General features: G+C 35.4%; 1 protein-coding gene across 14 annotated transcripts in view; it reads left to right on the top strand.

The window, feature by feature from the left end:
* Positions 1 to 15,672, top strand: part of COBLL1 (cordon-bleu WH2 repeat protein like 1) — a 162,382-nt gene that overhangs the window by 105,046 nt on the left and 41,664 nt on the right. For 10 of the 14 annotated variants that reach the window (XM_035696032.2, XM_049106343.1, XM_049106344.1 and 7 more), the window contains 3 exons: positions 9,106 to 9,307; positions 11,586 to 11,814; positions 12,597 to 12,635. In XM_035696032.2, coding sequence (XP_035551925.2) covers positions 9,106 to 9,307; positions 11,586 to 11,814; positions 12,597 to 12,635 — 470 coding nt within the window. The remainder of the gene's footprint in view (positions 1 to 9,105; positions 9,308 to 11,585; positions 11,815 to 12,596; positions 12,636 to 15,672) is intronic. The other 4 variants (XM_049106348.1, XM_049106347.1, XM_049106350.1 and 1 more) reach the window with 1 other exon arrangement.

The following is a 15,672-nucleotide window of genomic DNA, read 5'->3' as shown; positions in this document are numbered from 1 at the left end:
TTTATATTATTGTAAATTCCTGAGGGTTAATGTCCTTTCAGCCTCCCCTGACTCTGACTTTATATCTTATTTTTGGACTCTTACTTTTTCAGTCTCTACCTTTTCAAATTTCCTTTCTTTTCCCGATTTAACACCACCACCACCACTCCACCCCACCACCCTACCCCTGAAGCTACCAGGACCTTAGTGATGGTCTGTGGGTCACCAGAGAAAGGTGAATACGTGTATCACATAGCAAATCATTTAAAATAGCACTTTAGGCCTCCTGTTGGCTCCTGTCAACAGCTCTTTCATGTGCTAGTGTTCCTGCACTCCTGCCCTCTTCCTACTGCTTAGCTCCTTTTTCTGTTTCTTATGTCTCCTTACCCTTTTCTTTTGGCATTGGCTTTAATCCTATCATCACCTCACAAAATAAACTGAAATCTGACTAGTCTAGGCTACTATCTCCTCTAAATTTTTTCACTAGCTTTGTGACTGCTCCCCTAGACTATTCTGAATATAACAATAGCGAGGAAAGAAAATTAAGTCACACACTAAATAAGTAAATAAGACATTGGCTTCTTAAATCATGTATACCCCCTATTATTTACACTTGTTTTTTAGTTTTACTTTAAAAATTAAACATGCCTTTTTCTCAAGTCAAAATAAAAAATGAATAAAACAGCATATAATCCTTTTATTTATTTTATTTATTTTTTAAATTTATTTATTCACGAATGATAGGGAGAAGCAGGCTCCATGCGGGGAGCCTGACGTGGGACTCTATCCTGGGTCTCCAGGATCACACCCTGAGCTGCAGATGGCGCTAAACCGCTGCCCCATATAATCCTTTTAAATGTAAAGTAGACCACATCACTCCTACCGTGGTTTTCTTTCTTATTTGGTAAAGTCTCATATCACTTTCAGTCTACCACTTTCACCCAAGCAGACTGCTTTTCTATTTTTTATTGAACATGTAGAGCACATTACTGCCTCAGGTCCTTTGCAGCTTGTCAACTCGGCATGGAATGCCCTTTCCCCAGATAACCCATTCCATTCAGGTCTCAGTTCTGTTATTTTTTTTTGTTTAGAACATTTCCTAACATCCTTTGTTTTCTTATTTTTCATTATCTGATGTACTATATATTTTCTTATTTCTTTATCCTCTTTTGACCACATACTGTAGTGCATGCATGAGACCTGTCTGGAGTGCTTGTCAAAGCACGTGTTGCTGTGCCCCACTCTGAGTTTCTGATTCAGTGATCTGGACTGGGGCTTGAGTATTTGTATGTCAGCAGGGTCCTAGAGATACTGATGTTACTTGTCCATGAATCCTACTTGAAGTACCAATGTACCAGAACTACTCTGGCCATACAGTAGGCACTCACTACATGTGGATGTTTAAATTGAGTTTAAATGAAAAATTTAGTCCATTATGTCAGTGTATTTCAGGTGCCTAATAGCCACATGTGGTGAGTGGCCAATGTATTATACAGCACAGAAAATTTCCATGTTGCAGAACAATAGGACAGCCTTGCTCTAGAACATAAATTACACAAAGATGGACTTCTAACCTGTTACCTCCCCGTAGTAATATCTTCATAGTTATGTATCTGGTCCACTTGGCATTTACCACAGTGGCATTTACATAAAATGTATACATACATTTTATTTTTCTATTAGATGGCTATTCAGTTTTCCCATGCCATTTGTTGAAAATTCAATTCTAATACTATTAGCGTATGCAGTACCAAATTCCCATTTGCGTTTGTGTTTGTTATAGAACTTTCTGATCTGTTGCATTTGTCTGTCAGGAAATAGGAAAACTTTCAAGACAAAACTGGCTTCTGGAATTCTTGAACAAAGAATTAAATAATTATAGAATGAGAGAATAAAGTCATAAAGAAGTTCTATGATTTTCAGTTGCCTTTTAAAGAGACATTTTTATTAGAAAATATTTGGGCAGTGTTGAGTTCAGAAAGCAAGATATAGGTCTAGTCAGCATGCAACCTTTTTTTTTTTTTTTTTTTTTTTTTTTAATTTATTTTTTTATTGGTGTTCAATTTACTAACATACAGAATAACACCCAGTGCCCGTCACCCATTCACTCCCACCCCCCGCCCTCCTCCCCTTCTACCACCCCTAGTTCGTTTCCCAGAGTTAGCAGTCTTTATGTTCTGTCTCCCTTTCTGATATTTCCCACACATTTCTTCTCCCTTCCCTTATTTTCCCTTTCACTATTATTTATATTCCCCAAATGAATGAGAACATATAATGTTTCTCCTTCTCTGACTGACTTACTTCACTCAGCATAATACCCTCCAGTTCCATCCACGTTGAAGCAAATGGTGGGTATTTGTCATTTCTAATAGCTGAGTAATATTCCATTGTATACATAAACCACATCTTCTTTATCCATTCATCTTTCGTTGGACACCGAGGCTCCTTCCACAGTTTGGCTATCGTGGCCATTGCTGCTAGAAACATCGGGGTGCAGGTGTCCCGGCGTTTCATTGCATTTGTATCTTTGGGGTAAATCCCCAACAGTGCAATTGCTGGGTCGTAGGGCAGGTATATTTTTAACTGTTTGAGGAACCTCCACACAGTTTTCCAGAGTGGCTGCACCAGTTCACATTCCCACCAACAGTGTAAGAGGGTTCCCTTTTCTCCGCATCCTCTCCAACATTTGTTGTTTCCTGCCTTGTTAATTTTCCCCATTCTCACTGGTGTGAGGTGGTATCTCATTGTAGTTTTCATTTGTATTTCCCTGATGGCAAGTGATGCAGAGCATTTTCTCATATGCATGTTGGCCATGTCTATGTCTTCCTCTGTGAGATTTCTGTTCATGTCTTTTGCCCATTTCATGATTGGATTGTTTGTTTCTTTGGTGTTGAGTTTAATAAGTTCTTTATAGATCTTGGAAACTAGCCCTTTATCTGATATGTCATTTGCAAATATCTTCTCCCATTCTGTAGGTTGTCTTTGAGTTTTGTTGACTGTATCCTTTGCTGTGCAAAAGCTTCTTATCTTGATGAAGTCCCAATAGTTCATTTTTGCTTTTGTTTCTTTTGCCTTCGTGGATGTATCTTGCAAGAAGTTACTATGGCCGAGTTCAAAAAGGGTGTTGCCTGTGTTCTTCTCTAGGATTTTGATGGAATCTTGTCTCACATTTAGATCTTTCATCCATTTTGAGTTTATCTTTGTGTATGGTGAAAGAGAGTGGTCTAGTTTCATTCTTCTGCATGTGGATGTCCAATTTTCCCAGCACCATTTATTGAAGAGACTGTCTTTCTTCCAATGGATAGTCTTTCCTCCTTTATCGAATATTAGTTGCCCATAAAGTTCAGGGTCCACTTCTGGATTCTCTATTCTGTTCCACTGATCTATGTGTCTGTTTTTGTGCCAGTACCACACTGTCTTGATGACCACAGCTTTGTAGTACAACCTGAAATCTGGCATTGTGATGCCCCCAGATATGGTTTTCTTTTTTAAAATTCCCCTGGCTATTCGGGGTCTTTTCTGATTCCACACAAATCTTAAAATAATTTGTTCTAACTCTCTGAAGAAAGTCCATGGTATTTTGATAGGGATTGCATTAAACGTGTATATTGCCCTGGGTAACATTGACATTTTCACAATATTAATTCAGCATGCAACCTTTTTGCCATGAAATCTGATACCATGTGCAAAGATTAAAGATGACCAAATTGACTGCGGGAATAGGCCATTATTATAATATTCTTGACCCATGAAGTACTTTTATTAATTTAAAAAGTCACAGATAAAAATGAGGTACTTCATTAAGACATATCAAAAAAGGTTAAATAAGTGTGTATAAAGAGTGTTAAATTCTTTTTAAAAATGGAAAAAAATTTTTTCCCTTAAATGTTCATATTTTTGTACATGGGGGATGAAAAATGATGACATTTTTATCTTGTTAACATTTGTGTATTTTGGGCAGCAATTCTGAAGAATGTTCATTTAAGAGGTGAAAGATGTTTAAAGTATAAGCTTTAGTGTTTTTATATTTATTACTTGGGACATTTATATGTATAGAGAGAAATACAGTCTGAACATTATCATCATTTATTCATAGACAGTGGTAAGCAGCTCTCCATTTTGATTGTCAGTGAAAGTTCTCTCCTCTTCCAGCTTTACTATATTTATAATTGTATTTACCAAGGCATTACCTAATCCCTTTTAATTTTATTTACTGTCAGATAAGGGAGGTATCATTTCCAAGTCAAGAATTTGTATGTAGATCAAATTGGTCTCATAGAATACTATGTTACCAAAAAATAAACATGAATAATACCATTATGCTAGTCTTCCTGTGGATGAAATTTAATATCTACTACTTACTGCCAAAATTTAGACAATTATAAACAATTTTATGTATTAGCATACTAGGTAGCTCAAGAGGACATAAAACTCCTAAGTTGTTATTGTGGAAGCATCTAATGAAGACATAGAGAATGTATTTTGAGCACTGAAACACTCCAGAGAAATTTTTTTAACTAAGGCACTTAGAATTTTTATTATTTTTCTTGATATAGATATAGTGGTGTGCTACTTGTAGGTGGGGGAAGAGAAGAGGTGTGAATGGATGGGTAACTGCCACAGAAGATGAGGGTGAGGTCTGTGGGTGAACACGGGATAGTTTGAGAATCCATATAAAGTGTTGTTTAACCTCAAGACCACACAGTGTGAGACAACTGACTCTCTTCCAAGAGAAGACTGCCTCTGTAGAAAAGCTACAGATCAAGGAACTCAACTTAGGCGAGTGGGGATGAAGTGCATACAAACACAGATGTACTAAATTAAAAATGTCAGACCGAATGATGATATTCCTAGCCTCACCCTGTCAAGTTTCTGAAAGCCAGTAGCTAGGTTCATATTATGTAGTCAAGAAGTTGGAGAATTTTTTACGAACGTTTATATTTCCCCATGGGGAAAAAAAAAAATAACTGGCCACCCAATTACCATCAAATGAAGCCCATCAACCTATACCTTAATTCAGGAAAATAGGACTTTTATAAAGTGTTTTGGTGCCTCATTCTTAAATAAGATCTAATAGCTTAAGATCACCAGACATTTGAGGAAAGCACAGAATACAGAAGATTTTTTTTTTAGTGTTCTTTCCTTAAGGGCTGACAATTAGGGACTGGAGACCACATTGTTCTATTCTTGGCGTAAATAGAATAGTAATATTTAACACTTAAGCAACTGTTTGAGATTATGTATTTATTTGGTTACTTTTTAATTGTTGGAGCCCAAGTGCCCATAACGTTTTTTTCTGTCAAGGACCAGATAGTAAATATGTTAGGCTTTGTAGACCATTCAGTTTCCAACACATTTACTCAAATCAGCTATTGTAAGACACAAGCAGCCCTAGATACTATGAAAAAAAAAAAAAAAGAGCATGGTTGTGTCCTAATAAAACTTTATTTACAAAAATTGGCTATGGTCCCACTTTGACCAGCAAATTATAGTTTGCCAACACTTGGGCTAGTCCATCTAGTAGTGTGGATCTATGAGAGTAGATACGCTGTAACACTTGTATTTGTGTCTCCAGGGCCTAGAAAATATTAAATGTCATTTGAATGAACTAGGAAAACTATACTCTTCAGAATTTTGTGGGCTTCCTCCTGTAGATACTGACTGTGCTCTCTGAAGCCCAAAGGGTGGTGACGGTTCATTGTTTGTTTCTTTTTTTTTTTTTTTCCTAAGTAAGCTCTATACCCAAAGTGGGGCTTGATCTCAGGACTCAAGATCAAGAGTTGTATACTCTACTGAGTCATCCAGGCACCCTGAAGTGGTAGTGGTTCTTAATGCTTCATTTTTGTGAGATCTTGGGAATATAACCAGTTTATAAGCCAGAGACTGCTGGTACTCAAAATAATATTGTGAAAGGAGCATTTGCTGAACTAAGTACTCTTGGGTAAGGGAGAACTTCTCTTGAAATTTATAATAGGATGACTACTTGGCAGATACAAAATATAGATAATGGTTAAACCAACACTAGGATGCAAGCTGTCTTGAACAATATTCAGGACTTTTTAGCTATTATAATTTTGTCCACTTGAATATCTTGTAGTCAGGGAGACACTTAGTATGCAGGGCTCAGGCTCCCATGTGTACACCACTTCCTGTAGTGGGGGGAAAAAAATCTTGTAGCTAGATTTTTTTTTCCTAATTTTTAAAAAAAATTTTTTTTTAATTTATTTTTTATTGGTGTTAAATTTACTAACATACAGAATAACCCCCAGTGCCCGTCACCCATTCACTCCCACCCCCCGCCCTCCTCCCCTTCTACCACCCCTAGTTCGTTTCCCAGAGTTAGCAGTCTTTACGTTCTGTCTCCCTTTCTGATATTTCCCACACATTTCTTCTCCCTTCCCTTATATCCCCTTTCACTATTATTTATATTCCCCAAATGAATGAGAACATATAATGTTTGTCCTTCTCCAACTGACTTACTTCACTCAGCATAATACCCTCCAGTTCCATCCACGTTGAAGCAAATGGTGGGTATTTGTCATTTCTAATAGCTGAGTAATATTCCATTGTATACATAAACCACATCTTCTTTATCCATTCATCTTTCGTTGGACACCGAGGCTCCTTCCACCACAGTTTGGCTATTGTGGCCATTGCTGCTATAAACATCGGGGTGCAGGTGTCCCGGCGTTTCATTGCATCTGTATCTTTGGGGTAAATCCCCAACAGTGCAATTGCTGGGTCGTAGGGCAGGTCTATTTTTAACTCTTTGAGGAACCTCCACACAGTTTTCCAGAGTGGCTGCACCAGTTCACATTCCCACCAACAGTATAAGAGGGTTCCCTTTTCTCCGCATCCTCTCCAACATTTGTGGTTTCCTGCCTTGTTAATTTTCCCCATTCTCACTGGTGTGAGGTGGTATCTCATTGTGGTTTTGATTTGTATTTCCCTGATGGCAAGTGATGCAGAGCATTTTCTCATGTGCATGTTGGCCATGTCTACGTCTTCCTCTGTGAGATTTCTGTTCATGTCTTTTGCCCATTTCATGATTGGATTGTTTGTTTCTTTGGTGTTGAGTTTAATAAGTTCTTTATAGATCTTGGAAACTAGCCCTTTATCTGATCTGTCATTTGCAAATATCTTCTCCCATTCTGTAGGTTGTCTTTGAGTTTTGTTGACTGTATCCTTTGCTGTGCAAAAGCTTCTTATCTTGATGAAGTCCCAATAGTTCATTTTTGCTTTTGTTTCTTTTGCCTTCGTGGATGTATCTTACAAGAAGTTACTGTGGCCGAGTTCAAAAAGGGTGTTGCCTGTGTTCTTCTCTATGATTTTGATGGAATCTTGTCTCACATTTAGATCTTTCATCCATTTTGAGTTTATCTTTGTGTATGGTGAAAGGGAGTGGTCTAGTTTCATTCTTCTGCATGTGGATGTCCAATTTTCCCAGCACCATTTATTGAAGAGACTGTCTTTCTTCCAACGGATAGTCTTTCCTCCTTTATCGAATATTAGTTGGCCATAAAGTTGAGGGTCCACTTCTGGGTTCTCTATTCTGTTCCATTGATCTCTGTGTCTGTTTTTGTGCCAGTACCACACTGTCTTGATGACCACAGCTTTGTAGTACAACCTGAAATCTGGCATTGTGATGCCCCCAGATATGGTTTTCTTTTTTAAAATTTCCCCGGCTATTCGGGGTCTTTTCTGATTCCACACAAATCTTAAAATAATTTGTTCTAACTCTCTGAAGAAAGTCCATGGTATTTTGATAGGGATTGCATTAAACGTGTATATTGCCCTGGGTAACATTGACATTTTCACAATATTAATTCTGCCAATCCATGAGCATGGGATATTTTTCCATCTCTTTGTGTCTTCCTCAATTTCTTTCAGAAGTGTTCTATAGTTTTTAAGGTATAGATCCTTTACATCTTTGGTTAGGTTTATTCCTAGGTATCTTATGCTTTTGGGTGCAATTGTAAATGGGATTGACTCCTTAATTTCTCTTTCTTCAGTCTCATTGTTAGTGTATAGAAATGCCACTGATTTCTGGGCATTGATTTTGTATCCTGCCACGCTACCGAATTGCTGTATGAGTTCTAGCAATCTTGGGGTGGAGACTTTTGGGTTTTCTATGTAGAGTATCATGTCATCGGCGAAGAGAGGGAGAGTTTGACTTCCTCTTTGCCAATTTGAATGCCTTTAATGTCTTTTTGTTGTCTGATTGCTGAGGCTAGGACTTCCAGTACTATGTTGAATAGCAGTGGTGAGAGTGGACATCCCTGTCTTGTTCCTGATCTTAGGGGAAAGGCTCCCAGTGCTTCCCCATTGAGAATGATATTTGCTGTGGGCTTTTCATAGATAGCTTTTAAGATGTTGAGAAATGTTCCCTCTATCCCTACATTCTGAAGAGTTTTGATCAGAAATGGATGCTGTATTTTGTCAAATGCTTTCTCTGCATCTAATGAGAGGATCATATGGTTCTTGGTTTTTCTCTTGCTGATATGATGAATCACATTGATTGTTTTACGGGTGTTGAACCAGCCTTGTGTCCCGGGGATAAATCCTACTTGGTCATGGTGAATAATTTTCTTAATGTACTGTTGGATCCTATTGGCCAGTATCTTGTTGAGAATTTTTGCATCCATGTTCATCAGGGATATTGGTCTGTAATTCTCCTTTTTGGTGGGGTCTTTGTCTGGTTTTGGAATTAAGGTGATGCTGGCCTCATAGAACGAATTTGGAAGTACTCCATCTCTTTGTATCTTTCCAAACAGCTTTAGGAGAATAGGTATGGTTTCTTCTTTAAACGTTTGATAAAATTCCCCTGGGAAGCCATCTGGCCCTGGACTCTTGTGTCTTGGGAGGTTTTTGATGACTGCTTCAATTTCCTCCCTGGTTATTGGCCTGTTAGGGTTTTCTATTTCTTCCTGTTCCAGTTTTGGTAGTTTGTGGCTTTCCAGGTGTAGCTAGATTTTTAAGTTGCTTTCACACATATTATTTTATAGCCTTGTTTTTATCCACTGAAAACAGAATGACCCTAAGAAAAAATGCCAGGAACAATAACTTTAACACTTAATGAAGTTGTTTTATGATTTATGATCAGTATTACTTTTTTTTTTTTTACAGTAAACCTATGATGGACTTGTTGATATTCCTCTGTGCACAGTATCACTTAAATCCATCCAGTTACACAATTGATCTACAGTCAGCTGAAAATAATCCCATTAAATTTAAGCCAAACACACCAATAGGAATGTTGGAGGTGGAGAAAGTCATTTTAAAGCCAAAAATTTTGGATAAGAAAAAACCTACACCTATAATACCAGAGGTAAGACTGTCACTGTGATTTTGATTTCTTCTGGCAAAAATATTAAACTGATGTTTTTGGTCATTATCTGCAGCTCATATTTACTTCAAATGAAATAAAAATGGACTTCCCTGGTTAAATTTGATGTAAACATGGCTGTTTTGTTTGCTTAGGCCACTTTGTTTAGGATTCATTTGGTTATCAGTCTTTGGATAATACTTTGGGGAATACTTTAGTTTTTAGATGCTCTAAAGTGATCTATAGGACCATATCAGAATCTGACAATTATAAGTGACCGGTTTTTGTTTTGTTTTTTAAAGATTTTATTTAGTCATGAGAGACACAGAGAGAGAGGCAGAGACATAGGCAGAGGGAGAAGCAGGCTCCCCAGGAGTCCCAGTGTGGGACTCAATCCTGGATTCTGGGATCACACCCTGAGCCAAAGGCAGATGCTCAACCGCTGAGCCACTCAGACATCCCAATGATCTGTGTTTTAACTTACTCTTTTAAAAAGTATTTTTTAAAGATTTATTTATTAGAGCATGAGTGCACGAGTGGAGGTAGGGCAGTGGCAGTGGGAGAGGGAGAGAAGCAGACTCCCTACTAACATGGAGCCCTGTGTGAGCCTCAATCTCATCCTGAGTTACAACCTGAGCCAGAATCAAGAATCGGACACTTAACTGACTGAGCCACCCAGGTGTCCCAAAAAGTGTCCGATATTTAGAGAACGGTTTTTGAATCTTTTAATGAAAGTTTATTTAAGAATTTATTAAAAATATTTTTTGGCTTTGCTGTACTTGGTAAGTGGTGGTTGTAACTTATTCTAAATTGTTCATTTGAGCTATATAATGACTCAGTTTTCTGTAATATATGAGTTTTTAAATATTTGAGAGAGACAGAGAACAAGTTGTGGGAGGGGCAAAGGGGAGTTAGAGAAGCAGACTCCTCGCTGAGCAGGAAGCCCAATGCGGGGTTTGATCCCAGGACCCTGACGACATGACCTGAGCCGAAAGCAGATGCTTTACTAACTGAGCCACCCGGGTGCTCCGTAATATATGAATTTTAAGCAAAAAAAAAAAAAAAAATTTTTTTTTTTCAAAAAATTTTAACTAGAATCCATCTTTTTTTTTAACCAGAATCATTCTAATATCATTAGTTCATTTTATAAAATTGTTCTGTTGCTATAAGCAATAGGAATAGAATTTTATGGGTTTTAAGAAATATTTTTTCATTAGGAATGCCAACTTTTTTTTAACTTCAGAAAATATATAAAGGCTAATTATATTAAATTAATAGTTTATTTACATATGACTTGAGTGTCTATATTCTCGTATATTCTTCATATCATGTAACTTTATATTTAAAAAGTTAATTATTTTATAGTATTAAACCATTAATGTTCTATAAAATATTGATATTAAGAATTAGGATATTGGGCTATTTCCTGTATACATATCTTATGTATCTAGGTGGAAATAGTATTTCTTCTATTGCATGGGATTATACATGGTGTCTTAGTTTAATGAATACACGTTAAACTTTGAGGATCTGCAAACCATAGATTACACTTACCATGGTAACATGTTTCTAAGTTCCATTTGTATTTGAGTTAATTACATTAAAGTGATATGTTTAAAATCTTCTCAATTTTAATTAGTACTAGGTAGCTAATATTAAGGAATATCTTAATATTCTTTTAATATATTAAAATTAGCCAAAATATTATTGTTGAATAATAGTGACAATAGGTAATCACAATAGCTAAAATTTATTCATTGATAGTTTACTATGTGCTAGAAACTATGCTAAGCTTTTTACACGGGTTATCTCATTTATCTATTTATCTTCTTTTCAGTAGAGAGAAGCACAAAAATTTTATATTTTAACCAAAATACTTATTTATTCCATGGAGACAGTTGACAAACCATTAGATAAATATTCAATCAAAGCATAAAATAGAACATGTATAACTTATTCATGGATATTTGCTCATTTTATAATATTTTGGGGAACAAACAAAAATATCAATAGTATCAGATATGAGTCTTTTGCATTCTCTTTTATAGTTAAAATCTAACACCTTTACAAGGGTTATGGATTTAATCTAGACTACTTAATCAAATTCTTTCTAAGAATATGCTTCAGTAAAAAAAATAATAATTTTACACCAAAATAGAAAAGTACTGTATATTTTAGGACTCTATATAATTGTAAATCATCTCTTTATTGTAGACATCATTGTAGAAAGTTTGTCTTAGTGATAAATTATGGTAATAACTGGTTTTAATCTGTGTTTCAGAAAACTGTGAGAGTAGTGATCAATTTTAAGAAAACACAGAAGACAATAGTGAGAGTTAGCCCACATGCACCACTCCAAGAACTTGCCCCCATTATATGCAGCAAATGTGAGTTTGATCCACTTCATACACTGTTGTTGAAAGATTATCAATCTCAGGAGCCCCTTGATTTGACAAAATCTCTTAACGACCTGGGACTAAGAGAATTATATGCCATGGATGTCAGCAGAGGTAAGATTTTTTGTTTTATTCATTTGACAGGATGTGCATATAAGTGTATGTATTGTGTTTATGTATAAGGTTTCTGAAGTTCATAATGGCGAGTTAATGGATCCTATAAGTAGAAGTCAATACGTGTCATTGAGAAGATGAGAAAGTGAAATGTAATAAAATTGAACTTGATTTCGGTTTCTGAAATTAGAATAAAAACTTGTCTTTCTTAGTTGTCATCCACCTTGGTTACACTTTTCCATCAATCTATGAGTATTTTTTTTGGTGGGATTTAGCTTAATTCTTTGTGGCATCAAGATTTAAACAGAAAATAAAGAGTTACATTTAAATTCATTTTTGTTTTTATCAAGTGTGAATTACTGTAGACTCACCATGGTTTTGAGTCTTAATTATCATTCAAATTTGTAAGTTTGACAGATTTTTTTCTAGGTTCATCCAAAATCAACTGGCCTAATCTAACTCCTAAAATATTTAAATAAAAATAGCTTGCAGTATTAATCTACAGAAATAATGTATTAAAATTTGGAGATTGTAGATAATGTTGGTTTCTATGCTGATAGACAACTGCGAGCTTATTCAACATGAATCTGTTTTACTAGAAACAAAGGTTTAGTGAAGGATGATGACTTACTACATCATCTGTGCATGGAGCACTTAACTTTATCCTGAAATTGTGGATTTATATAATCCATAGACAGCTATTTCAACTCAGTGATGTTTTATTCTTGAACAAACATCATCTTTACAGTCAATTTACCCTCTTTTACCCCCTCCTTCTGTAGCCACTTCTGTTACTGCCTTCAATAAATCATCTTTACAAGGTAAGACATATGAATCGGTAGAAAAAATTATAACATGAAATCTCTATTTTATTGGATAAATTAAAAATAAGCTTCTAATTTTACCTTTTAACATTACTAATATGCACATTCTATAAGAAACCCCTTGCCTTTTATCTCCTGAAAAAGTAAGCCCCCCCTTGATTTTTGAAATTAATACAATAATTAAATTTCAATAATTGATTAAAAATTAATATCATTCCTAAGAATGTGCAAAACATATTTTTGACTCTCAGACAAAAAATGATTTTGCTGGGTTCATTACAGTTGCTGATAGTTTGGTGGTACTGTGGAAGGATCTCTGATTATTTACTTTGAACAGTTATTCAGAGTAATCAGGGTATATTCATCATAGGAAATTCTTGCAGCATTAAATTGTGAATATTTTATAACATGGAAAATGCTTTTGTTAAAATTAGGGTTTAAAGCATTTAAATGTTTAATACAGTATGTAAAAAATTTTACATAAGATTTCTGAAAGGAAGTACATAAAAAATGTAATACTGATTACCTTTGGGAGGTAGGGCTATGGGTGATTGTTTTTCTTTTTTTCTTTATATTAACAGAACTCTATAATGGGAATGCATTACTTTCATAGAAGAAAACCTTATTAAAAATTAGCCAATAGTAATAAAATCTGGAAGCCTTTTTCCTCCATTAAAAAAGGATAGGCTCAGATAATAGATTACTATAATAATTCCCTTTCTACTAAAAAAAAAGAAACTACACATTTTGTGTTACTGGAATCTTCTTTCTCTACCCCTTCCAATTTTCCGATAGCATAATAAGCCTCTCTACCCCAAGAATTAAGTCTACAAATTAATTGTGTGATTATTTATTATTAGTGGCTATCACAAAGACTAGGTTAATTAAAGGAGCTGAAAATTGTTGTGTTTGTAAAGCATATACTAGCTAATAATCAGAACATAGATGTTTTAATTCTGAAACTGCATTAGCTGTCAAACTTCATTTAGCAAGCTGATAGAGCAAATAGTTTTTATCTGTCTGGATCTCACCTTCCACTTCTATAATAAGAGATTGGACAAAGCAGTCTCTGCTTTTTTTTCCAGTAGCAACATCCTGGTACTTTTGCTCCTACCTTTGCCATTGTCTAAATACATAACCCAAAGCAAATTCCATAATCTTATTGGCTTGATTTTGAAGGTGTTGAATGTATTGGTTTGTAATATCCCGTCCAGCCAAGAAAATGTCTTTATTCAGAGTATTAAATGTTGTGAATATAATCTTAAGAGATTGGAATAGGAAAATTAAGAAAGCTCCTTTTACGGTGTCAGGATCTACAAGATCATTCCAATGCTGTAAATGCCTCTGCCTCCTTATTTTAATATTATCAGAAGTTTTAGAACTTTGTATGCAGTTACTTACAGCCTCTCTCCTGGAAACAGGAAACTATAAATTGCAGTTGTTTTTCTAAGTAAGCTCAAGCCCTTGTGTTTCTTAGTGTTTAACTCTGACTTGTGGTGATCTCTGTCCTAGAGCTGTAAGGGAAGACTTAGGTTATAGTATGGAGGATGATATAGTATAGGGTGCCAGGAAATTGCTTTACCAAAAATAACTATATGAAATATTTTGGCTGTAATTATTGCACTGTCCACCATGTGAATTTTCTATCTCCTGTTCCAACTGAATATAATTATATATCTACATTCAGTTAGTGGAGGATTCTATCTTAAAACGAGATAACATTTCTTAAAAAAAGGAAAAGTTAGAGGTATTAATACATCATTTTTGAATAGATATCATATTGAGTTCTACCATTTAATGCTCGTGTGTCTTGGTGCAAGTTATTCAGACTCTGTGGTCACCAAAGCTTCAGATGTATAATGGGACAATACCATCTGCTTTCATTCCTTTACATTCCCTACCTTAGAAAAAGGAATCAGAATGGTAATTTGTGATAATTTCTGATAATAAGGCATGTGAAAAAAAAATCTGTAACCATAAAGTGCTATCCACATGTTCATTATTAAGTTAGTATTGTTAGTAAACTCATTGTACAGAATGCATACTGCTTATTTAATATTTAAAGCATCAGATTTATGGTTTTAATTTGTGAAATATAATTCTCTTAATGTGTTATTGAGGCATATTTCACTCATATATTTATTGGCATTAACTATCTTTGCTTTCCTGGAGTAGCCCCTATTTTGTCATAATTTATTTAATTTTTTTAAAAAAGATTTTATTTGAGAGAGAAAGAAAGCAATAAAGAACACGAGCAAGTGGGGTAGAGGGGCAGAGGAAGAAGCAAGGATCCTCATGGGGAGCTCCATCCAGGGAGTCTGGGTGCATGACCTGAGCTGAAGGCAGGTGTTTATTAACCAATTGAGCCACCCAGGTGCCCCAATTTATTTAATTTTTAAACTTTTTTTTTTTTTTAAATAAAAAGACTGCACATGTAGTCCTACAAAAGGGTATGTATTTAAGATTTAAATGTATTTAAGACTATACATTTACCTCTAAATGCTGTTTTGGACATATCCCACAAATTTCCATATATAGTACTTTGCTTCTAATATCACTGAAATTATATTCTGATTTATCATAAAACACATGTGTGCTCCTTATAGAAATGTTTTCAAAACTGACAGATTGCCCACTCCTTATTTCTTTCTCTCTCTCTCTCTCTCTCCTTTTTTAAATTTACAATTCATTTGTTGAAGAAACTGGGTCTTCTGTTTTACCGAGTTTCTCACATTCAGAATTTTGTGGATTGTATCCCGTGGTGCTACTTAACATGTTTCTTGATTGTCTCTATTTCCTGTAAATTGATTGATAAATCTAGAGACTTGATCAGATGTGAGTGAGATCTTTTGGCAAGAATACTTCATAGGTGGTATTATGTACTTCCATTAGCACCCCCGCAATAGCAAGTTACATTTATGTATGTACACATGTGTGTATGTACGTACATAATCTCTGCACTCAATATGGGGCTTGAACTCATGACCGCAAGATCAAGAGTTTCATGCTCTACAGACTGAGCCATCCAGGCACC

This window comes from Canis lupus, chromosome 36 (assembly GCF_003254725.2).
Source record: "Canis lupus dingo isolate Sandy chromosome 36, ASM325472v2, whole genome shotgun sequence".
NCBI lineage: Eukaryota > Metazoa > Chordata > Mammalia > Carnivora > Canidae > Canis > Canis lupus.
This window is presented reverse-complemented; position numbering and strand designations above follow the sequence as displayed.